This window comes from Zootoca vivipara, chromosome 5 (genome assembly GCF_963506605.1).
Source record: "Zootoca vivipara chromosome 5, rZooViv1.1, whole genome shotgun sequence".
NCBI classification, from domain to species: domain Eukaryota; kingdom Metazoa; phylum Chordata; class Lepidosauria; order Squamata; family Lacertidae; genus Zootoca; species Zootoca vivipara.
The window spans coordinates 89384919-89409229 of NC_083280.1; the positions used below are offsets into that span (position 1 = coordinate 89384919).

At 46.0% G+C, this 24311-nt stretch overlaps 1 protein-coding gene across 6 annotated transcripts in view; it reads right to left on the minus strand.

Annotated features, from left to right (window-relative positions):
• Positions 1–947: 947 nt before the first annotated feature.
• The window catches only part of FGFR3 (fibroblast growth factor receptor 3), a 69569-nt gene continuing 46205 nt past the window's right edge, over positions 948–24311 (minus strand). For 3 of the 6 annotated variants that reach the window (XM_060275130.1, XM_035138369.2, XM_060275131.1), the window contains exons 6-18: positions 23687–23810; positions 21822–22012; positions 17593–17743; positions 13930–14117; positions 11849–11997; positions 11601–11722; positions 10307–10417; positions 8392–8582; positions 7202–7324; positions 5176–5246; positions 4639–4776; positions 3235–3340; positions 948–1239 (exon numbers count right to left, since the gene is read on the minus strand). In XM_060275130.1, the coding sequence (XP_060131113.1) occupies positions 1078–1239; positions 3235–3340; positions 4639–4776; positions 5176–5246; positions 7202–7324; positions 8392–8582; positions 10307–10417; positions 11601–11722; positions 11849–11997; positions 13930–14117; positions 17593–17743; positions 21822–22012; positions 23687–23810 (1827 nt within the window). In that variant the 3' untranslated portion in view covers positions 948–1077. Of the gene's footprint in view, positions 1240–3234; positions 3341–4638; positions 4777–5175; positions 5247–7201; positions 7325–8391; positions 8583–10306; positions 10418–11600; positions 11723–11848; positions 11998–13929; positions 14118–16357; positions 16503–17592; positions 17744–21821; positions 22013–23686; positions 23811–24311 lie in introns of all 6 variants that reach the window. The other 3 variants (XM_035138374.2, XM_035138372.2, XM_035138370.2) reach the window with 3 other exon arrangements.

The window sequence follows — 24311 nt, forward strand, 5'->3', positions numbered from 1 at the left end:
AAAGGTTTCTTGGAGAAATTCTCTTTCAGTCTGGCTATCAGCTGCATTAATGGTTTCCGCACACACACGCAAAGACACGTAAAAACAATTCTAGCGAATAGGAACTTTTTGTGATACGTTAAAAGGAGCTTGTTTACAGGTACCCGTAATTACGTTCTCCAAGTATCTGCTGGTAGAGGAAAAGAACCTTTGTGGGAAAAGGTGGTGGGAATTCACCGCGAGAAATTTTACGCCCCGTTGTGTAATTTCTAAACACACTGGAAAGTCAGAAAATAAATAGAGCACATAGCAAGATTTGGGTCCAACGCTGCTTACAATATATAAGAAACCCGCTGGAAAAATATAGAACAAGTTAACCACAATGCACTCATACACAAAAAGTGCCCCCCACCCCCATTTTTTAAAATTACACCTTACAACATCTCCAGTCAAGTTATTTCCTGCCTGCATATATTATTTTAATCTGTTCCTGATGCTAGTGCAAGAGACAGCTAATTCTTCATTGTGGCAACTTTTAAAGTGGACTAATACTTTTCAAGAGTGACGAACTCTTCAGAATGGCTTTCAAATTCCTCCAAAGCAGATGGTGAATATATAAATATATATATTCCAAAAAGATATTTACATAAATGTATGCATCCTTGCAGGCTTTCGAGCCCCACCAAAAAGATTACTGCAATGTGCTCATTGGGTTCTGAAAAGGAATTCCTACATTCTTTACATGCTTTTCTCTTTAAAAGCTGGAAAAGGGAAAAAAAACCCCACTTCCCACTCTGGTACTGCAGGCACAGAAAAATCACAGTGGAAATCTGATTGGAGGCTGAAGGTTTGGCACCCTCTAGATAAGGCACTGTCTGCCTGGGTGCTGTTAACCTGCACAAGATTCGTTCCTTCAGACCAAACAGCGCTGCTGCTTGTTCCTTTTCTCAAATAACCAAACGGGGGGATTTGTATGGCTTCGCGGCATTACAAATCTTCTGCGCCACGGAGGAGAGTCATGAAATCCTCCCTCAGGTTTTTCTTCCGGACTCCCCCCAAACGTACATTCACGAGTCTCTTCCTTGCGGGCGTCTGCCATCATGTCCTGACGATGCCTTTTGCTTGCTGTTTGGGGAGACAGGGCTCGTCGGAGAGAAGGTCATGTGCAAATACAGAGTCATCCCCTGAAGAGCAGGCACTCTGCGTATCCTGGTCCGCAGGCGAATATTGCTCAAAAGGCACAGACAGGTCAATGTATTCCTGCAAGGAGAACAATTGCATGGATAATAAGAGAGGGAGAAATCGGTGGCTCGTTCGTAGCGATACCTCATTCCAGTGTTAGATCTGGGAGTTCCACATCTTGGTTGCAAAATACCCATGAAGATCTGTAGTGAAGGCTACTGGGATTCCAAGCACCCGTAGTGGTTGCATTGCTGACCTCATTTCCCACAATGCCACACGCCACTGCGGTTTACCGAGATGGGGCAGGGTAAAAGCAGAAGGGAACACAGTTTGCTGTGACGGATTTAGGTTTGATGAGGCCCTAAGCTACTGAAGGTCATGGGGACCTTTATAGGTCCAGCTGCCCTTTGTCAACAACAAATTGCCACTGTTTTTTTGTGTTGAATATATGTTATGTGGTAATTTATGGACCCAATAGGTATCTAAAGCCATTTGCACATGCAGAATGTAGGCACCCCATATACAGAATACGGTATATAGAAATAAGCAAACCAGTGATATTTTAGGGAGCAGGCTAGCAGGCTTATATCATAGGAGCCTACACAACACAAAACACTGTTGCTGTATGTAGGTTTTATTTTATTTATTTATTTATCTTATATTTTGGAAATGTACATCCAGGTTTTTTTCTTTATTTTTTTTTTGGGGGGGGGCTCCCAAGAGAGTGGGGCCCTAAGCTATAGCTTGTTTAGTCCCAGCTCCTGCCAACCTAGCAGTTTGAAAGCACGTCAAAGTGCAAGTAGATAAGTAGTACAGCGGGAAGGTAAACGGTGTTTCCGTGTGCTGCTCCGGTTCACCAGAAGCAGCTTTGTCATGCTGGCCACATGACCTGGAAGCTGTACGCCGGCTCCCTCGGTCAATAACGCGAGATGAGCGCCGCAACCCCAGAGTCGGTCAGGACTGGACCTAATGGTCAGGGGTCCCTTTACCTTTAAATCCAGCACTGGCCTGCAGGCATAGTGGTAGAGCAAACCCCTCAGGGCATGGTGGTGGGAAATCAGGTCAGAAGGCAAGAATCCCCATGGGCCCACAGAAGACACCCACCCGAGAGATAGGGTTAGCCCATAGTTTCCCACAGTTCCCACAACGGAACAATGCACAATATATCTCCCATGAACCTGCCCAGTTATGAAGACCTTCACCAGAGATCCTGCTTAGAGAGCTCCCACCTTTGAGGCAGAAGAAGCAGGTCGCTGCAGGAGACAGGAGGGGATGGCATCCAACCAAGTTCTGTTCACGCAAGGATTTCCACTTGCACAAAGGAACTCACCCCTTTTCCTTTGGTCCCACTGCACCCCCAACAAATCTGATCCAGAGGGTTGGGGGATCCTGCCCTCGAACAGATCTGGATGTGTGTGCAGGGGTGCGGGAGGAAAAGCTCTGTTGTGCAAATGGGAGTCCTTGTGAGAACACAAGAACTCGTTGGGATACAACCTGGCTTCTCACTTTTGGCACCCTGTTTATGCGACACCCTCCCTCTGGCCACTCTCTTTACTGGTCAGCCAAAAGTCCCTTTAAACACCAGCTGAGGGCTGCTATCATGCAGGCATTTAATGGCGCTTTATAATATATGCTTACTGCTGTTAGACGTATTTCAAGTTTTGACAGTTTGCATTCATTTATTGTCTTTATGGTGCCCATGCTTACTCCCCCCCCCTTTTACTATCAATTGTGTTTTGCTTATTTCTTAAAAGAATTGAATTGACTTCATTGCAAATTGCTTTGGAATTAAGGCTGAGAGTGGGGATAAAAGTTTGAAATAAACTAAGTAACTGTATTTAATTTGTGATGTTTCAATGTTGTGTAATGGCAATGCAAATGTATCCTCTCCGAGTTATAATGAAGTTAAAAAGTGAAAGAAAGAAAGAAAAACGTATTATCTTGTGGGGCTGACTGTTAACATATTTACTCCCTTCACACTGTAAGACTCAAGCATGTTTGAACAAAGCATCTAAACTTTGAGAGGCAGGTGCAAATTAGCCCCAGCGTGCAAGGAAGTAAGGCCATACTCACATCAGTTGAGGTCACTATCAGGATTCTATCCAGGTCTTCAACTAGTTGCTTAAAGGTTGGCCGCTGGGAAGGTACGGCATGCCAGCACTCCCTCATAATCATGTACCTGGGGAAAGTTGGGGAAGGGGGAGAATATAGGGCAAATGTTAAGGAAGTACATGGGCATTCGCCAGTGGCTGGGAGTTGCGCTTACTGCAGATGGGACTCCAAAATCTTACACTCAAAAAGAAATGGAAGGCCGTGAAACCGAAGTTTGAGCCAAACGCTATCCTACGAAATAGCAGCAAGAGATATAAAACGGACAAAAGGACTGGAACTGTTGTTTGTATGCATGTATGTGCACACACACGGCCAGACTTTCAAATGATTCACCAAAGAGCAGTCTGCTTAAAATTAAAGAATATAAAAGAGCTTCAGTCACTCATTGCTACGCATCACTGTAAAGCTGAAGGGAGACACACCATGGCCAGAGTGCAAGAGCCCTTGGGAGGCTGCCTGCCTTTCCCCCGGGAAGATTGTCCTGTCAAGGAGGAGACCAGCCTGGCCCCTTCCACTGACCAGAGAAGGAGTAGGGGCACCAATGCTTTCTTTCCTCCTCCCTTCCCACTTTTTTCATTTATATTGTGTGCTTTGGATTGTTCTCATGGCTCACAATCATTCCATGCATAAAAGCAGCATTCAAAATCCAACTAAGCCCAGTGGAAAACAGGTTTCTGTTGTTCACTAGGCCATGACTGAGAGTTGTAGGGATCGATCCCACAATCGAAACTCACATTGACCAGAGTTCTTGGTGTCTTTCCCATGACTGAGAGTTGGGCTAGACCAGGCATCCCCAAACTTCGGCCCTCCAGATGTTTTGTACTACAATTCCCATCATCCCTGACCACTGGTCCTGTTAGCTAGGGATCATGGGAGTTGTAGGCCAAAACATCTGGAGGGCCACAGATTGGGGATGCCTGGGCTAGACTCAACGTGGAGTCAAGACAACCAGCCAACTATAGAAACTGCGGTTGCAAGTGAGTCTCTCTTATAGTGTTTTCTTGAAGGCATCCGATGCAGTTTCCATGGTTGGTTGAATGACTTCACTCTCCTTTGAGTCTAGCCCAACTCTCAATCATGGCATAGCAATAGCCTTACGTGGCGATCAAAACATCAAGAAACCTTTACTGTGTGTGTGCACAGGAAAGCAGGAGGAAGGCCCTTCATAGCAGGGATCGATGAACAGCATTTGGTAGAGGTGGCACAAAGAAACACACACACACACACACACACACACACACACAGAGAGAGAGAGAGAGAGAGAGAATGTGGGACTGAAGCAGCTGAATTAAAGACAACCCCTTCCCCTCAGACTCAGAAACATGTCTTACAAAAATGGAAGTTGTTTCCAGATTGACAACTTACAAATCATGGGTGCAGTTTGCTGGCTTATCCATGCGATGGCCTTCCTTTAGGAGTTTGAAGAGTTCCTCGACTGGAATTCCTGGATAGGGAGACCCTCCCAAAGTGAAGATCTCCCATAGCAGCACTCCAAAGGACCATCTGGGAACCAAAGGTTTTAGAATTCAATGAGACTTTTGGGAAAGGAGATGAAGGCGGGGGCTTCTGTTTTGTTTCTGGGCAGCCATGCACAGCTAACAAGTCATCAATAGAATGACTAATTGCCTGAGCCATTTTTTTTTTTACTAAGCACTTGCAGATCTCTGTTGATGCAGCTCAATAGAAATCCCAGACACCTAGTCTGAAATTAAGATGAGCATTTAATCAGGTAGCTGACAGCCCGTCTACTACTCTTTGTTAAGTTTTCCACTACATCGGCGAATGGAGCAAGTAAAATTATTCATGCACATATTGACAAGATCCCGTCTCGGCTTGGCATTACAATTGTTCCTGTGACTTTGTGTTTTGCTTTTGCTGTTTAAAATTGTGGGCAATGCTTACACATCACTCTGGTGCGTATACACACGGTCAAACAATGCTTCTGGAGCCATCCATTTCACAGGCAGCCGACCCTGTAATTTAGGGAGATGAAAAGGAAAGATCCATCAGCAATTTCACCCAGCCATTCTGGCACCAGCTGAACATTCAACTATAATCCAGTCTGAAACATTTTCCTTAGTGACCAGGCCAAACAGATAATGAACACGGGTAAACTGATCAAGCTATTTGACCCCCACAGTCCGCAATTACTTTCTCCTCATACTAATTGCATCCTTCATTCAGTGCAAGGTGTTTAGTGCCCTGAAGTCATACGACATCCCTCACCTCAAGCGCCTTTACCCATTATGCTGTCTCTGCCGCCCTTCTCTCCTAACCCTCCAACCATACTCTTTCCCTCCTCCCTGACACAGGCAGTGTAGAGGCAAAGGCTTCACAGCCACAAACACAACACAGTACGAGATGGTACAGTGGTACCTTGGTTTTCAAACAGAATGCGTTCCAGGAGTCCGTTCGACTCCCAGAACCCTTCGAAAGCCTAAATGCAGCTTCTGATTGGCTGCAGGAGTGTCCTGCAGCCAATCGGAAGCTGCGCTGGAAGTTCAGCTTCCGAAAATCATTCGAAAACTGGAACACTCACTTCCGGGTTTTGATCATTCGGGAGCCAAGGCGTTCGGCTTCCAAGATACGACTGTATTTGAGTACAGTGCAGTGTTAGAAACTCAAGATATATAAGCTAGGTGCCAAATGGCTCCTTAAATCAAGGTTACAGTCTCCAAAACAGAATGCCTAGTTGCCATTTTGGGGTAAGACGACTCTAAAGTCTTATTTTTCAAATGATGGATTGACTGTGATTGATTCTCAGTTAAACATCTGGCTAGTTCAGATGACTACCTTGAGCTAGGTTAAGAACTTCGAGAACTTCAAGAAGAAAAGTCACTTGGTCCAGGGACAGTCCACATCTATATTGGCCTATTCTTTCCTCTTTTTCTCAATGGCGACACGGACCATTCACAGTGTAGGAATATTCTTCACAACTGCGAGCAGGGCAGTGGGGTGGGGTAAGTGAAGACAAGCTACAACAATTAACTATAACCTTATTCACTGCTCCTCATCAGGCTGCGCAGAAAAAGCATTTTGGTTCCCGAAATTCATTCCAATTTTTAACATTTGAAAAAATGGTGCCAGTACTGCGCTACCTTGAGTACTCCCAGAAAAAAACCCCGGAGTGCTTGCCCAGTACAGCTATACCTATTGCGAAATGCAGCTGTGACCTGCAGGAATCCACCTGTGTCTCAGGTGTTTGCAAGATGCAGTCAAGAATGTGACTACTTCTCAGTTAAAATGAATACAGTGGTACCTTGGGTTAAGAACTTAATTCATTCTGGAGGTCCGTTCATAACCTGAAATTGTTCTTAACCTGAGGTACCACTTTATCTAATGGGGCCTTCTGCTGCCGCCGCGCCACCACTGCGCAATTTCTGTTCTCATCCTGAAGCAAAGTTCTCTTAACCCGAGGTACTATTTCTGGGTTAGTGGAATCTGTAACCTGAAGTCTGTAACCCGAGGTACCATTGTAAATCACATGGCTGAAGAAGTTTGACTTCTGAATAATTCCTTGGTTAGATCCCTTTTCTGTTTGTAGTATATATATTAAGTCTCAGCTTTTGTGAGAAATGTTTTTTCTGAAAGTCGGGGTAGTTTTTAATGTTAGTTTTAGAAGAAATGTGTTATTTCTAGCCTATCCTGTTCAAAATACTGAACAAAATTAGATTGGGTTTTGTTTGTGGACTTGAAACTGAAAGGTGTCCGGAATGTGTGTAGCAAGTTTAATTAATCTCTCTCTCAGAAGCCAACTGAGTTATTGACTTACAAAACAGAAAACAGTGAACATTCAAGTAAAACCCAGGGCTTCACTTTCACTTGAATTGCTAAAAAAGAATGCAAGGCAAAGCTATTTAATGCCCACAAGATGTCCAGCTCTTTTAAGTAGCCAGAATAGCTTCATCTTTGAGAGCTTTTCACTCACATTGGTTGTCTTCTTGTAATAATCAATATTGTGAACATCTCTGGCAAGGCCAAAGTCAGCTATCTTCATCACATTGTCTTCTGTGACCAAAACATTTCTAGCTGCCAAGTCCCGATGGATACACTGAAAAAGAATTTGGGGTGTGTGTGTCAAGAAACGTGCATTGATTAAGATGTTTACAAAATGAAATAACGACCATGTATTGTTTATGAGCCACTGCATCATCTAAGTTCAAGGCAACGGGGTGCCATTTAATCCTCTGTGCAGAATAAACTGCTTTGTAGCAACCCGTTTGTTGATGGGAGTGGGGGGTAGCTGAGGTTGGTGATCTTCCTTGCTCTTTTCTTTTGCACCTTCAACCTTGAGAGTGCATAGCTGCCTAGTACCCCGTTTTCCCCGGGAAACCCCCTGTTTTTACTTACCTTTTCCCGGTGGTCCCCCGTATCACTTCGTCTCCCGTTTTTCTCCGTTATTTTCTCCTGCCGGTGGCCATTTCCCCCCCCTTCTGATTTGCCCTTCTATGGGCACCAAAAATGGCCACCGGCGGCTTCAAAAGTAGCTTCTGCGCATGACCGGAAGTGCGTTGACGCAACTTCCGGTGTCGCCCGCCCATCTATGGGCACCAAAGATGGCCGTCGGCAACACCGGAAGTCGTGTCGACACACTTCCGGTCATGCGTAGAAGCTACTTTTGAAGCCAACGGCGGCCATTTTTGGTGCCCATAGAAGGGCAAAGCGACACCGGAAGTTATGTCGACGCAACTTCCGGTGTCACACGGCTGCCGGTCCCGGATTCTGCAGTCCAGGACTTGGAAGGTAAGTTGAGAGTGTGAAGGAGAAGTTGAGGGGAATTGCAAAAGTTTGAAAGTATCAGCGAGGGGCAGGCCTTGCAAAGTCTTCCTGTACTCCCCCTTTCAACCTCTGATGTTGGGGTTTTGACAGGTGGGCAGGGCAACCCACCAATCGTATGAGGTCACAATTACACCACATTATGGACATGTGGATTGCCCCGCCCATCTGTTAATGTTGACCTATGAGGAGAGAGAGCCCAAAAGGTTCCTTGCACCTGGTCTAAGGGATTTGTGTTGGGGTTTTTCCCCTCCCGCAAGGTCTAGGGAAGATGGAGCGCTGGGTGGAGTTGGCAAACAGGGGCACAACCCCTCGTTTCTTATAAAGCTGCATGCTACTTACTTTCTGAGATGCCAAGTACTCCATCCCTCGTGCCACCTGGTAGGCGCAGGAGACTAAGTCTTTAAACGTTAACTGTTCCTCAGGCAGCTTGCAGGTATCAAAAGAGTAATCCATGCCAGGCGGCCGGCGGGCTCTAAGATATTCTCGCAAGTTCCCCTTTGACGCATATTCCACCAGGACATAGAGAGGACCTGGAGTAAAAACAATCTATTTTTTATCCACAATGAACTCTTTCCTACTTTCCAACAAGCTATCATTCTGATGAGTGGCAAGAAGATATTACTGTATGTATCCTGGCTTGTTCCTCCCCCTCTGAGTCTAGATGGCAAGCGCTTCAGAAGGGATGCATTAATGCTAGGCAGAGCAGTGACTACTGTAAGAATTTTAGATAGAGAAAGCACAAGAGAAGAGGCACATCTGGGTCCAACTGGGTTAGAATACTTCAATGCTGCTCATCAGAAAGTGCAGCTAAGAGAAATCCTGTTTTCCTGGACCAACATCAAAGTGTCATCTGTTTCAAGAAAAACGTTTTAACTACTCTCCCTTCCCGTGGTTTTCAGCAACTGGTATTTAGAAGCATTTCTGCCTCTGACCATGGAGGCAGACCAGAGCCTCCATCAAGGCTAGAAGCCATTTACACACTGGGCTCTTTACTTTGTAGCTTGTTGGCAGGCAGTCTCCTGGATCTCACCAGCCACACATCAGGCGTAGATGTGAGAAGACCAGTGATATGTGGGTGAGCAAACACACAAAAGAACCCAGCAACAATGGTGCCAAAGTAGAGGGTGACAGTGTCAAGGTGGGTGGAAGGTCTGGGGTGCTTTCAAATATGCCAGCAGCTCTGTATAATTTGATAGGTCCTGCCCACCTAACAAATTTGGTCCACCAAGGGATGGGGAGGTAACAATCTGGCCTGCCAGCCAGAAAAAAAAAAAGCCCTCTGCTCCTGGTCTATAGCAGAGGACTCAAAGCATCCATGAAACTCATTTAAGCCACTAAACAGAAGCCCATTTAGACTGTGGTAATCTGGCACGAAATATGGTCTGAAGATCAACATCAAAAAAACCAAGATCATGGCCACTGGTCCCATCACCTCCTGGCAAATAGAAGGGGAAGAAATGGAGGCAGTGAGAGATTTTACTTTCTTGGGCTCCTTGATCACTGCAGATGGTGACCGCAGTCACGAAATTAAAAGACGCCTGCTTCTTGGGAGAAAAGCAATGACAAACCTAGACAGCATCTTAAAAAGCAGAGACATCACCTTGCCTACAAAGGTCCGTATAGTTAAAGCTATGGTTTTCCCAGTAGTGATGTATGGAAGTGAGAGCTGGACCATAAAGAAGGCTGATCGCCGAAGAATTGATGCTTTTGAATGATGGTGCTGGAGGAGACTCTTGGGAGTCCCATGGACTGCAAGAAGATCAAACCTCTCCATTCTTAAGGAAATCAGCCCTGAGTGCTCACTGGAAGGACAGATCGCGAAGCTGAGGCTCCAATACTTTGGCCACCTCATGAGAAGAGAAGAATCCTTGGAAAAGACCCTGATGTTGGGAAAGATGGAGGGCACTAGGAGAAGGGGACGACAGAGGATGAGATGGTTGGACAGTGTTCTCGAAGCTACGAACATGAGTTTGACCAAACTGTGGGAGGCAGTGCAAGACAGGAGTGCCTGGCGTGCTATGGTCCATGGGGTCACGAAGAGTCGGACATGACTAAACAACTAAACAACAACAACAACAACAATCTGGCACGTCTCTTCCAGAACGGAAGACTTTTGGCTTCTCACAGATTGCAGCAAAGAGGCATGAGGGAGAGCATACAAATTGTAAACACTAAAAACTGACTAGGCAACAGTATGTATAATATGACCACCTTCATTCATCAACCGCCACAGCCATGAGCTCTGGGAACATACCATCCTGTGTGCAGGCCCCCAAGAGATTAATGATGTTCTTGTGCTTCCCAATCATTTTCATCATTTCCATTTCTGAGACTAAGTCAGAAAGATCTTTGTCTGTGGCATCATCTGTACAGGAAAGGGAAAAGAAGGAATCAGGAAAAGCAGAGTTTTATTATGTGCCATGGATGGAATTCACTCAGTGCCATATAGCCCGTGTCTACTCATACTTTGGAGCACATACTTCAAGAACATCCCAGGTTCTTCGTTTGCTGCTTTTTAGTGTCAAATTTATATGATTTTATATAAAACTAGCTGACCCAGCAGGAGAAGGAGCTGGATGAACACAGCAAGTAGAGCTACTCCTGTGTTTAAACACTGACAATGATTCAAAACTGTCACAACGGAAATAATATTAATAATGTTAATATAAGACTTCTGGCTGAAGGATGAGGAGCCACCAATTTGAATTAAATTATTCCTGTACCTCATACACTGCTTACTATTTCCTTCCTTTCAGCAGCTTAAAAATAAATACAGACAGAAATAAACAAACAAACGGGGCAAGAGGCAGCCATTGGGGCTTCTTTTCTTTTAAGACCACTTGAGAGGTGAAACTAGAGGAAGTGTCGCAGAAGAACTAGAGCATGGGTCGGCAAACTAAGGCCTGAAGGCCAGATCAGGCCCAGTTGCCTTCTGGATCCGGCCCGTGGATGGTCTGGGAGTCGCCGTGTGGATCGCCACTGCACATGTTCTTTCCCTCTCCCTCTCCCTCACACAGTGGCAGTGGCGCCGCCTCCTCCCTCCCTCCCTCCTCCTGGCTTCTCCCCGCCCTGCCTAGAGGAGGAAGGGGACTGGGCTTTGTTGGTGCCAGCAGCAGCAGCGCTCGAGTGGCCGCCATTTTAAGCAGCCCCTCTCTGGAGCCCTTTCGCACGCCGCTCATCGTCCCTCCGCCACCAGACACAGGTAAGCAGCCACCAGGGCTCGTGGTGCTCTTGCATCATTCCCCTCCCCCTCAAAATATAGTCCGGCCCCCCACAAGGTCTGAGGGTCAGTGGACTGGCTCCTTGCTGAAAAAGTTTGCTGACCCCGAACTAGAGGATGTAGCCCTCTTTATAAGGTTATAAAGAGCTAGGACAGTTTGGGAAAGGGGTAGGCAAGCTAAGCAGGGCCCCGAAAGTCTGAGAGGTGGCACAGCTGGAAAAACCAATGCAGAGGAAACCAGGGCAGGGCTGAAAATCAGGGGAAACGTGGAGAGCAGAGGCACGTGGGACGTGGGAGTCTAGCTCTTCCCATTCTCTGTTCTCAGTACCTTTCAGCATCTTGACCGCGACCGTGATAGGCTTGTTTGGTTTCTCTTTATCGATCCCCATTGCTTCTGCCATTACTACTTGACCAAAGCAGCCTTCGCCCAACGGCTTTCCTAGAGTCAGGCTGAAGCAAAACACACAAGCAAAGACGTTAGCATGTAACTCGGAGTGCTGTATGAAAGGTGGTATAGTAAATAACCTAAATAAGAGCAGCAAAGAGCCAACCAGCTCAAAACTATGTTTTACTCACCGAGATCTTGCCAGTTCCCACTTGGGGTCAGCTGGCAACTCAAGCTCTGAGACGTTGGCCAGCATTGGTCCATCACTGGAGGAAAGGCGGGTGATCCTGACTAGAGGAGTGTTAGAATTCATGGAGGAGTTGGACTCCAAAGATACCTGCTTGAATACAGCAAATGAAGTGTTATTGCCAACAGCTTCTATTAGCAAGCATACAAGGTCATAGAAAGAGAACAGCAAAAGAATCTTTGCTTCATTCAAGAATCTGCAATATGGACACACGGTTCTTCCCCTCTCGATATGCAAATGTCAAGCTCATACTGTGTTTTAAATCAGCACAGCTCCCAAATTCAGCAACGGTGTTTAGCTAGCTGACAGGGGAAATAGCTGCAACATGCAGACACGCAATATAATCTGTCTCAGCTAACTGGAGTGAAGCAGCTAACTCTTGGACATTATCAACATGCCAGAACCTAGGTCTGCTCCTCAAGCCATCTACCTCTGCCAATGGAGATTCTATTGCTTCCCATCAAGATCTCCCCACCTGAGAAAACATTTCTAGCGTATAGGAAAACACACAGCCCAAGACTCAGACTCCACACCTGGTACTTGACCCTTCCTGTGCCTCCAGTTCTGCTACTACACAGTGTGGAGGTCAAGACTAATAATAATAATAATAATAATAATAATAATAATAATAATAATATATTATTTATACCCCGCCCATCTGGCTGGGTTTCCCCAGCCACTCTGGGCAGCTTCCAACAGAAATATTAGAACACACTAATTTCTTAAAGATTAAAAGCTTCCCTAAACAGGGCTGCCTTCAGATGTCCTCTAAAAGTCTGGTAGTTATTTTTCTTTTTGACATCTGGTGGGAGGGCGTTCCACAGGGCGGGTGCCACTACCGAGAAGGCCCTCTGCCTGGTTCCCTGAAACTTGGCTTCTGCAGCGAGGGAACTGCCAGAAGGCCCCCAGCACTGGACCTCAGTGTCCGGGCAGAGCGATGGAGGTGGAGACGCTCCTTCAGGTATACTGGACTGAGGCCGTTTAGGGCTTTAAAGGTCAGCACCAACACTTTGAATTGCGCTCGGAAACATACTGGGAGCCAATGCAGGTCTTTCAAGACTGGTGTTTTGTGGTCTCGGCGGCTGCTCCCAGTCACCAGTCTAGCTGCCGCATTCTGGATTAATTGTAGTTTCCGGGTCACCTTCAAAGGCAGCCCCACATAGAGCGCATTGCAGTAGTCCAAGCGAGAGATAACTAGAGCATGCACCACTCTGGCGAGACAGTCTGCGGGCAGGTAGGGTCTCAGCCTGCGTACCAGATGGAGCTGATAAACAGCTGCCCTGGATACAGAATTAACCTGTGCCTCCATGGACAGCTGTGAGTCCAAAATGACTCCCAGGCTGTGCACCTGGTCCTTCAGGGGCACAGCTACCTCATTCAGGACCAGGGAACCCCCCACACCTGCCCGCCTCCTGTCCCCCACAAACAGTACTTCTGTCTTGTCAGGATTCAACCTCAATCTGTTAGCCGCCATCCAACCTCCAACCGCCTCCAGACACTCACACAGGACCTTCACCGCCTTCACTGGTTCTGATTTGAAAGAGAGGTAGACTTCATATGCACAACAGCACCCACCAGAAAGAGGCCTAATCCTGTATTCAAATTACGTCAGTGGGAGCAGAATCATGTTCAGTTGTGTCTTCTCTTGCTAGCACAGAACTATGCCAACACAGTCTCTGAAAGGTCTACGCCTTTTTCTCAGCCACCAGGTCTGTTTAACACACTATATAAAGGTCAGACCTTAGCGAAACCAAATAAAGAAAACCAGGATCTATAAACCAGAACATTTTAAGTCACCACCAGCTTTTCAGACCATATTTTACACATTTGTTTTGTTTTTAAATCATGAAAACAAAGGTAAAATATGTGGCTAAAACCGTTTTCTGCTAACAGCATTCAAAGATCTCACTTGGAGCTCCCAGAGACATAAATCACCAGGCCAAATTTCTGATCTAGATAGAAGATTGCAAAGGTAAAGGAAAGATATAAGGAAGGAATAGGAACCTTGTATCTACTTTCTGTTACCTGTCTCTTGAGTGGGAACTTGGAGACTTTCTGAACAGTAGTGGTGTTAATCGGTTTCTTGGAGGGCCTTTTAATTCTATAGATAACCACCACCACGGCCACCAAGATGAACAGAACGAAGCCAGTCCCATAGCTGAGGATGCCTGCATAAAGGGAGCTGGAATCGTCCACGGCAACTCGCTTTTCCGCTGCAGAGTAATAGAGATATGTTAGGAGTCTGAATGGGAGGCAGGCAGGCACCAGACAGGCAACATTTCAATTCAGACAATACCTAGCAAATCTGGACCACACACCCCAAACACCCAGCAAAGTACAAAGCATATGTTCTCCAACACAATGCCTTGTGTGGTATCTTAGAGGCCAAGTGCAAACACCTAATATTCTACAGAATGCCTATGACAATCAGTTGCCACAAAACAATTGAGTGGAACTAGGTAAGTGTGGCAAAATCAAGTATGTTTTTGTGCTCAAAGTAATGTTCTGAATTTAAGTGCCACAAAGGTTTGTCATGTCGTTAACAAGGGTGAACAGATCAACCAATTTAATTGCTGTGTCAGTTTTGCAGCAATTTGTTCTGTTTTCCCCCATAGATTAAAAACAACAACAATAATCATAGGGGGAAATGTGTTTTACATGCATTATTTCCCTAAAATACGTATTTTTAGTTAGCCATATTGTATGCCTGAAGACTCTTGAATAGATAGTTTGGGTTTCCTAAAGGCACTGTAAGTATTTGGTTCAGTTGCAATGGTACATAAGTAAAACAGAAGGGCTTAAAGTTGGCTGGTTGGCTATTTTTTCCAAACAAACTCTGGTTTCTTCAGTCTTGCTTGGAAATCTATAGAGTTTCTAGGACTTACACACCAAGCATAGGCTGATCATGTAAGACAATTTCATTTAGCCTTGTTCTTTGTTTAACACTGTTTGTTAATGAAAGTATACCCTGTGGAATACCTGGTTTTTGTACGTGGCCCGTAAGATATGTAACGCAGCCTGTTATATGCAGAGAGCACATTGAAATGCACCTACCCTCTCCACAACTCCCTCTCTCTTAACACACAAACAAAACTTCTATTATTGATACACTTAAAACTCCCATATGCTCTGTATCATTGGAATATCCAAGTCTGTTTAAGCAAAAAATAAAGGATTGTGTCCCCGGGACATTGAAAAGCACTCTACTGCTCTACCACATGTGGAACTGAGTTAATGAGTGGCTGTGCTCCCAGGGGCTGATGGGAACTGTAGTCCAAAACATCTGGAGGAAACCAGGTTGGGGGAATGCTGTCATGGAGCCTGTTTCATCACTCAGTAATAAAATGGGTGGAATACTGAGCCTGATTCTGAGGTTATTATTGCCACTATCTACAGCATTTAATTGGATTGTCTAGAAGAAGTTTCTGATTGGTTTTTGTAGAAAATGCTTTTCAAGGTAAGAGACATGAAGCATTATTTACTAATAAAAGTATTCGTACAACGCCAATTTGTACAATAAAATACGGCGGTGTACAGCAATATAACTTAAAACACCATGAAAACAGTAAAAAAAATATGAAATGATTGGTTGATTAAAAATAATAATGTAGAGTTACACAGGCAGGTCTATCTACGTAAAAAGGTCTTCAAAAGGTCTGCTTGTGCCTGCCGAATCTCTACTGGAGAAATAATATACTGCTCCAGGGGTGAAATGGTACCCAATAAACTCTATGGAGCTAGCAGAGATAAAGGCATTTAATGAAAATGAATCCACAGAGCACATGTTCTCAATTGCTGTCTTGATGCAGCATTCATTCATAACAGAGCTTCAACATTCCCACCCAACAGAAGCCTACAGGTATTAGAAAGGCTGGTGATTGTGGAGTGGAAGCATGAGAGATTTTGTTCAGCAATAGTTAGCCTCCACCAAGAACATTATAGGAACATTATGGGAAATTAGCTGTCAATGCTATAAGCTGTACTGTGTAGGATTTATGACATAGAAGGCCTCGGTGTTCTCCAAAACTAAATATGGACAATCTAGCCAAAGAAGCACTTTTAATTAGATTCAACGATATTAAAAGCCACCCAATTCATAAAGTCAAGATACAGAAATGCCAAATGCTTGAGCAGCACATAGCCTGAAACAAACTGCTGGTACTATGGAGGTAAAATTGTGCATCGCATCTCAATAGATGATGGCCATTTTGAGACTGAGCCATGAGCATCGCTCCTGCCCACCGAGACGCAACTTCATTCCGGGGTGAGAAATTGAAGCATTTCCTGCCAACTTGGTTAACAAGTTACATATCGCAGAAAAGATGAAGTGTGCCTCAACGCAAGCTGGCTATAAGAGTAACACTCATCTATCGCTCAAGAATTTGGCATTTCGGAAGTGGGCACCGAGGCCCTTGAGAAAGGAAAGGGGAAAAAAGTGACAGAGCAAAAGTACCTGGTAATACCGTCAGCCAAGCAGTGTGGTGTGTAAACCCAATAGAATTCCCAGCAAGACAAGTATATGCCCCAGCGTCCTCAAAAGTAACATTGCGTAAGTACAGAATTTCTAGCTCCTTATCTGTTTTGTTAACACCTGCTGTCTACAGAGGGGGAGAAAAAAATACACAAGATAAAGAAGGAAGGGGGGAAACCCACAGGATTCCAAAGCCAAATTCCCAGAGAAGGCAACACGGATGCTCAGGCAAATTTCAAAAGCAGATTATAATATTTGAGACTAGGCCAGTGGCTTGTCCTCATGCCCTACCACAACCAGTTGTTTAAAAAGCAAGGAGTTCCCTTCACCAGGCTCTTACTCTGTCCCACTAAGAATGCATGCAAGCAAAAGCATAAGAATGAAAAAATTTCCTCCACATATATATGACTGTCTTTTGGTTAGTATGGCTGGGAAAGAGGGAAGAAGAAGAAGAAGAAGAAGAAGAAGAAGAAGAAGAAGAAGAAGAAGAAGAAGAAGAAGGGAAGAAAAGAGAAGAGAAGAGAGTAAGTCGTGGTAAGTAAGGGCAAGGAGCAAGGATTAAAATGCAGTTAATGTGAGTAATGAGTTAAGCACGGGAAAAAGAGAGCTTAACTTTTTAAAAATGTAAAATTGATCAGAATTTCCCCCCAACCCACCCAAACACCCAAAATTTGAAACCAACGACTTGTTAACTCGTTCCCCACTTCTGGTGATTTCAACACACATGCCAAATTACTGAAAGATTCCTGATGCAAGCTGGAGAAGGAATGGGCTTGCCTCTTTTTCTCAGTTTCCGTCAGAGATCTTTCAGCTACTGGCCTGTATGTTGTTTCGACTGCAGGGGAAGTTTCCTCTTCCTCCCCGATACCTGAATTTGATGTGCAGGAGATATTCAGAGTTCAATGAACAATGAAATCGGTAAAGCCTATCTATAAATAAGGTTATGAGAGTTCAGGTCATTAACATGCAACTCGAAGCGATAAAGATGTAGTGAGCAAAGCCAGACAGTCATCAATGTGGGAATTTTTCCTTTGCAACTGATTTTTTTTTAAAAAAGCATTTAATTATCTTAAAATATAAGTAGTGACATCATGACATACAGTATCAGTCAACAGGACAGAAGACAAAATATTAATTTTTAAAACGACTAGCATCTTCCAGCGTTTACAGCTCATTCTTGCAGTTGCTAAGCCTTTGGGACAGAGTCGAGGGTTTACCTGGTTTTGATTTGTCAATGTGGAGCCAAAATGATTTTTCGGCTCTGCCTACGAAATTGTTGGCTCTACATAGATATTCGCCTTCATCTTGTTCTGTCACTTTAGACAAATTTAGGTAAGCATCGGCTTCGGGGTTTTTACTGATCCAAGACTGCAGAATAGACAGAAACCTCAACTTCAGTAAACCAAACAATATCTTTGCATCACACATTAGTCAGACAGGACTGAATTACTGCTACTTGGCTCATTTTTTTTAAAAAATGTACGCATTACTTGACCAAAAGGGACTCTCTGATTTTGCTAGGGAGCCGAATTCCGTGTCCCTTCCCTCCACCCCCCCCCGAGTTTCTTTCTTTCATTTTTTAAGCAGCCTGTAAAGCTGCTCATTTGAAAAGTTTTCTTTGGCTGAATGTTCTCGTTTTTAAAAATGAGCTCGCTTTAATTTGCTGCAGTTCTCAGAGTTTACTTGCACCTGACAAGCCATTAAGTGTTGCAGCTACACCTGGGGGATCAGGGTTATAGTGGTTAAGACAGGATACTGATGAGTCTCCGGCTCCCATTAGTACATGTCAGCATGAAGAATGTTGGCTACCCCTCCCTGAAGGATCACCTTCATGCTGATTTGCTCATTATTTGCGAATATCCTTGGCTGGCCAAATCTAGCCAAGACTCAGGTTGTGTCACACACATAGCTGCCAAGTCTCCCGTATTCCCCAGGAAACCCCCGTTTTTCCAGCTGTCCCCAGCCGAAAAAAACGGATTTTTTTTGTTTCCCCCCGGTTTATTCTGGCGTGACGGCCATTTTGGAACTGGGCGGAGCATGCTCAGAAGCGACTTTTGATGCTGCTTTGCCCAGTTCCAAAATGGCTGCAGCGCGACTTCTGGTGCGGCGGCCATTTTGGAACAGGGCAGAGCAGCATCAAAAGTAGCTTCTGAGCATGCTCTGCCCAGTTCCAAAATGGCGGCAACGCTACTTCCGGTCTGCTACTTCCGGTCCAGTCCCTTATTTCTCAGGCAGCTATGGTCACACAGCTATGGTCACACAGACTAAAGCAAAGAATGAAAAGGAATCATCCTTGGTCAGACTTCACTAATCTGGAGGCCCTCGAGATGTTTTGGACTTCCAAACAGACTTAATTCAGCTCTGTGCTGCCCGGGGCCTATGGGAGTTGTAGTCCAAAATGTTAAGAGAGGTTGCCAGGTTGGTTAAGGCTGTGCTAGAAGACTGTGGCCATGATCGTGGTTTAGGCAGGAGTGAAGACTCAGCAAGCGCCTGGGATTCACTGCAGGCCTGGGGGATGGTTCAATTTGCCTGCTTCACTTGCACCCAGGCCACTGAGTGATCTGCCAAGGTCCTGATGTTCGGCTTGCGTAAAGATCATGAGATCTTCATGATCTTCCAAGAGAACAGTACTTGCTTGGATGCCTCAGAGATATGTCAGAAATGTAGTTTTGCTAGAGCTGGACAAGAAGAGCCGAGAAAGGCAAATGCAGGCTCACAAACACAAGCAAATGGAGCTATGGCCAGCTATAAAAACTGCACCCGGTCCTCATGCATATTTTTGGGAGCACAGTTTCCCTGTCATTTTTAAAGGGGATCTCAGGATCACTTGGCAGACCGCTGCCCTACCCTGTGGATAACTTGCCTATGGGGTGTTTTAAGGATCCATATTATCTCGCCTTTAATCATTTATCTGCTGAAGTATTAATAGTTTGCACTTTCATAGAACCATATCAAGGCCATATATAAGCTCATGGTTAAGTCTGCCTCGATAAAAACATCAGTAAATACTGGTTGGTAAAAGAAAGAGGGGGGGTCATGTTGTAAAGGGCTGTCTAAACAGCAGAGTTTTTGGAAGGTTATTTGAAAGATGGCAGTAATGATTCCTCCCGAGCCTCTGTTGGCAGGGCAGGGCCTGCCTCACTGAAAGCTAGTAATGGCCAACCTAATCTCAGGCTTACCTTCCAAGTCCCGGACTGCAGAATCCGGGACCGGCAGCCGTGTGACACCAGAAGTTGTGTCGACGTAACTTCCAGTGTCGCTTTGCCCTTCTATGGGCACCAAAAATGGCCGCCGGCGGCTTCAAAAGTAGCTTCTACGCATGACCGGAAGTGCGTTGACGCGACTTCCGGTGTCGGCCATTTTTGGTGCCCATAAATGGGCGGGCCGACACCGGAAGTTGCGTCGACACACTTCTGCTCATGCGTAGAAGCTGGTTTTGAAGCCAGCGGCGGCCATTTTTGGTGCCCATAGAAGGGCAAATCAGGAAAAAAAATGGCCACCGGCAGGAGAAAATAACGGAGAAAAACGGGAGACGAAGTGATACGGGGGACCACCGGGAAAAGGTAAGTAAAAACAGGGGTTTCCCGGGGAAAACAGGGTACTTGGCAGCTATGATCTCAGGGTTGTGGGGAGTGACCCATCAGTGAGGCTTGCTAGATGAAGAGGTTTAGTTTAGAGCCCTTTCCTAGCTCAGTTTAATAGGGACTGGTGTTCTTCTCTGGAGGCCTCGAGGCACACAACCCTATGCTCCGCCCACACAATTCTGGAATCCTGGTCTAGATCAAGGAATGGATCTGCCATAGACATCAAAGCTGGGGACTCCAATCTGGAATCAAGTTTTGGATGGGTTTGCACTCCCCCTTAAAAGGCAAATTTCCAGCTTGGGGGTTCCACTTGACACTGGAAGGCTGGTGGTGGTTTTGGCCGGTACGGCAGCTGCACTCTGTCCTACAGACCTCGATCCATCATCCATGCCCTAGTCACACCTAGATTGGATTACCATGATGAGGGCCTGTTTCTGAAGAACAGCTTGCAAACTTCAACTGGGCCAAAATATATACAATTTTAACAGCCGGTTATGAATTCTATTATTTCTCCCTATCTTTTATGTGGAAACTAGAGAATCTTGTTTGCTGGATCAGATGCTAAATCTGGAATCCTGTTACCTAATAATGGTCCTTTAAAGTAAAAATACTTATCCCTCTTTTTCTTTTGTATGGTGCTTTCAAGTGATTCCTACCATTGCAGGGGTTTGAACTAGATGACTGCTGGTGTCCCTTTCCAAACATACAATTATATGGTTCTATGATTCAAGTTTTCAAAGTGATGAACACATGTTATCCAGCTGCAGTACTTACAATGACCCTGTAAGGCAAGGTAGTAGAAACTTCTCTGTTGCATGACAGTCAGCCCCGGCGCTTCCATTAAGGCGAACTAGGCCACAGCCTAGGGCGCCAAAATGGAGGGGGCGCTGACCAGGCTGCCCGCCGCCCACCGCTGCCGCCTCAGGCCGCTATCCAGAGGCGCGTGGGGAGCGCGGGCCTGGGGCTGCCTCCTTTGAACAGCTGAAAGGCGGGCGAGGCGGCCCCAGGCTCGCACTCCCGGCGAGAAGTTCCGGAGGTGCGCGGGGAGCAGCAGAGAAGCGGCAGCGGCAGAAGGGCGAGCGGGGCCCGCCAGCCAGCATAATCAGCAGGGTCTTGCAGGCTGCAGCGGAGCAGAGAGCAGGAGGAGGCAGCCCCGCCCCCAGGCTCGTGCTCCCAGCGATCCCCGCGCACCTCCGGAGCTTCGCACAGGGAGCGGCAGCCTGGGGCCACCTCGCTGCACCTCTCAGCTGTTCAGTTGAGGCGGCCTCAGTCCCCCCCTCCCCACGCAAAGCTCCGCAGGCGTGCTGGGGCGTGCGTGCGTCATGGCGCATGCGTCAGAAAGTGTTTTGCTTAGGGTGCAAAAAGCCCTAGCACCGCGCCTGATGACAGTGAATGCTGGGAGTTGAGGCTAAGAAGGAGTGGCTTGCCTAAGCCCACCTAACGAGATCATGGCAGGAGCAAGGCTCAACCAGAGATTTCCTGACTGATGCAATCCTAACCATATCTCCTCAAAAAGTTCTATTAAATTCATTGCAGCCTACTTCTAGGTAAATGGGATTAGGATCACAGCTGCAGTCTCTTAGCCATTATGCTATACCAGCTTGTCACAAGTCTGGTAGTAGCCCTTCCATATTTTGAATTTTGCAGAAGGTTTCCCCCCAAATGTACCTGCAAACTCGTCGGGCGGAAATTAGAGTGATACATGGCTTGCTGTCTGATTTTAAAGTATGCGCCTTTAGCGTCAATAATGCCCAAATCTACAGGTTCCAGAAGTATTCACTGCTGTGGGGCAGTGCCTCAACAGTACAGGTCAAACTCTAGCATGCAATGGCCATAGAGGGGATGTGTAGTTGTTTACCAACCTTTAGGACAGTGACATACGGAGTCCCGTCTGGTCCATACTTGCTTCCGTTGACCTCCACGTGTTTCAGCCACTGGATGTGAGGCTGGGCATCGCTGTACACTTTGCAAAGGAATTTAACGTCACTCCCAATCACCACAGTCTGGTTAGCAGGCAATCCTGCCTGGAGAATAGGACGGTGGGGTGATCTTTCTGCAGGAGAGAAGAAAGGAGGAATGAGCTGGCTCTTTTCCGGTAGTTCATCAGGAACCTGCTCTATAGAGAGCGCTCTTTTGGTAAACAGTTCTTTTCTGGAAAGCCTTTGAATGCTGCTGTGTGGATTCAGTCAAGAGGAAGGATTCGCTGTAAACAACGGCAGGGCAACCGATTTCTGGCAAGGTGGGACTTGTTATTCTATACAGTGCAGAATCTCAGATTAAGCATCAACTACATAAATAGCTAAATATTTATTGATAAATATAAATAAATAATATTTATTAATAAATAAATAGCTAGATATTTAAAAGGTAAAGGTAAAGGGGCCCCTGACCATCAGGTCCAGTTGTGTCCGACTCTGGGGTTGCGGCGTTCATCTCGCTCTATAGGCCGAGGGAGCCGGCGTTTGTCCGCAGACAGCTTCCGGGTCATGTGGCCAGCATGACAAAGCTGCTTCTGGCAAACCAGAGCAGCACACGGAAACGCTGTTTACCTTCCCGCCGGAGCGGTCCCTATTTATCTACTTGCACTTTGATGTGCTTTCGAACTGCTAGGTGGGCAGGAGCTGGGACTGAGCAACGGGAGCTCACCCCATTGCAGGGATTCGAACTGCCGACCTTCTGATCAGCAAGCCCTAGGCTCTGTGGTTTAACCCACAGCGCCACCTGGGTCCCTGCTAGATATTTATTAATAGCTAAACAGATAAACAGGTACCGCTCCGGCGGGAAGGTAAACGGTGTTTCCGTGCGCTGCTCTGGTTTTGCCAGAAGCGGCTTAGTCATGCTGGCCACATGACCTGGGGACCCTAGACCTGGAAAAACTGTCTGCGGACAAAACGTCAGCTCCCTCGGCCAGTAAAGCGAGATGAGCGCCGCAACCCTAGAGTTGTTCGCGACTGGACTTAACTGTCAGTATGGACTTTTACATCAGCATGGCAGTCTCGGTCTAAGCTCAGACTGGGCTTCTTGGGAGAAAAGTGATGACAAATCTAGACAGCATCTTAAAAAGCAGAGACATCACCTTGCCTACAAAGGTCCGTATAGTTAAAGCTATTGTGACAGCTATGGTTTTCCCAGTCGTGATGTATGGAAGTGAGAGCTGGACCATAAAGAAGGCGGATCGTCGAAGAATTGATGCTTTTGAATTATGGTGCTGGAGGAGACTCTTGAGAGTCCCATGGACTGCAAGAAGATCAAACCTCTCCATTCTGAAGGAAATCAGCCCTGAGTGCTCACTGGAAGGACAGATCCTGAAGCTGAGGCTCCAATACTTTGGCCACCTCATGAGAAGAGAAGAATCCTTGGAAAAGACCCTGATGTTGGGAAAGATGGAGGGCACAAGGAGAAGGGGACGACAGAGGATGAGATGGTTGGACAGTGTTCTCGAAGCTACGAACATGAGTTTGACCAAACTGCGGGAGGCAGTGCAAGACAGGAGTGCCTGGCGTGCTCTGGTCCATGGGGTCACGAAGAGTCGGACACGACTAAACAACTAAACAACAATGCACTGTATGTGGGGCTGCCCTTGAATTCTGGAGGCTGCAGTTGTGCAGACTTGTGACTACTAGGCCAGTAAGTGGAAAGCCCAGCGGGAAGGACCTAAATCACCTCCACCCCCAGCCCCCTGAGTAACACTGCCCCCCTGGCGCAAACAGACGGAAAGAACACTTACCAAGAACATCGAGCTGGTAGGTATGCCAAATGATGCCATATTTATTCCGCACCACACAGGTGTAGTTGCCTCGGTCTGACGGAACTGCACTTTCCATGACGAGGCTCCACTGCTGATGTCGCAGCTGCAGAGGGGGAAAATGAAGAATAACCACAAATCAGCCTCCTCTCAGAAGAGAGTGGAGTGAAATATGGGGAAAGGAAATCCAACTTGGAACCTGGTTGTTAAAAGTACAAAGACCACCCTTAAAGCAACAAGGAAGCCAAGCCAATCTGAGCAATTTTTTTATCAGCTCCGATCCCATTTTAAAGACTTCCTATCAAACGTTTAATATCCCGATAGAAACCTGTTCCTGTGTTGTTAAATGTATAGTCTGCAGCCGGTTAATATGAGAATTAATCTCGAACCAAACTTCAGTAATTTCCTACATCAGAATGGTCAGGAAGAAGTATTTTACTCCCCCCCACCAAAAATAAAACCAACATGAGCCAAACAAACTTTTGAGCAATGAGCACCCATTTATATCCCCAGGATATTAATCATGGCAAATGTGCTAATGAAAAGCTAACAGGATTGAACTTTGGTAATTATGATTATACAGTGGTACCTCTACTTATGAATTTAA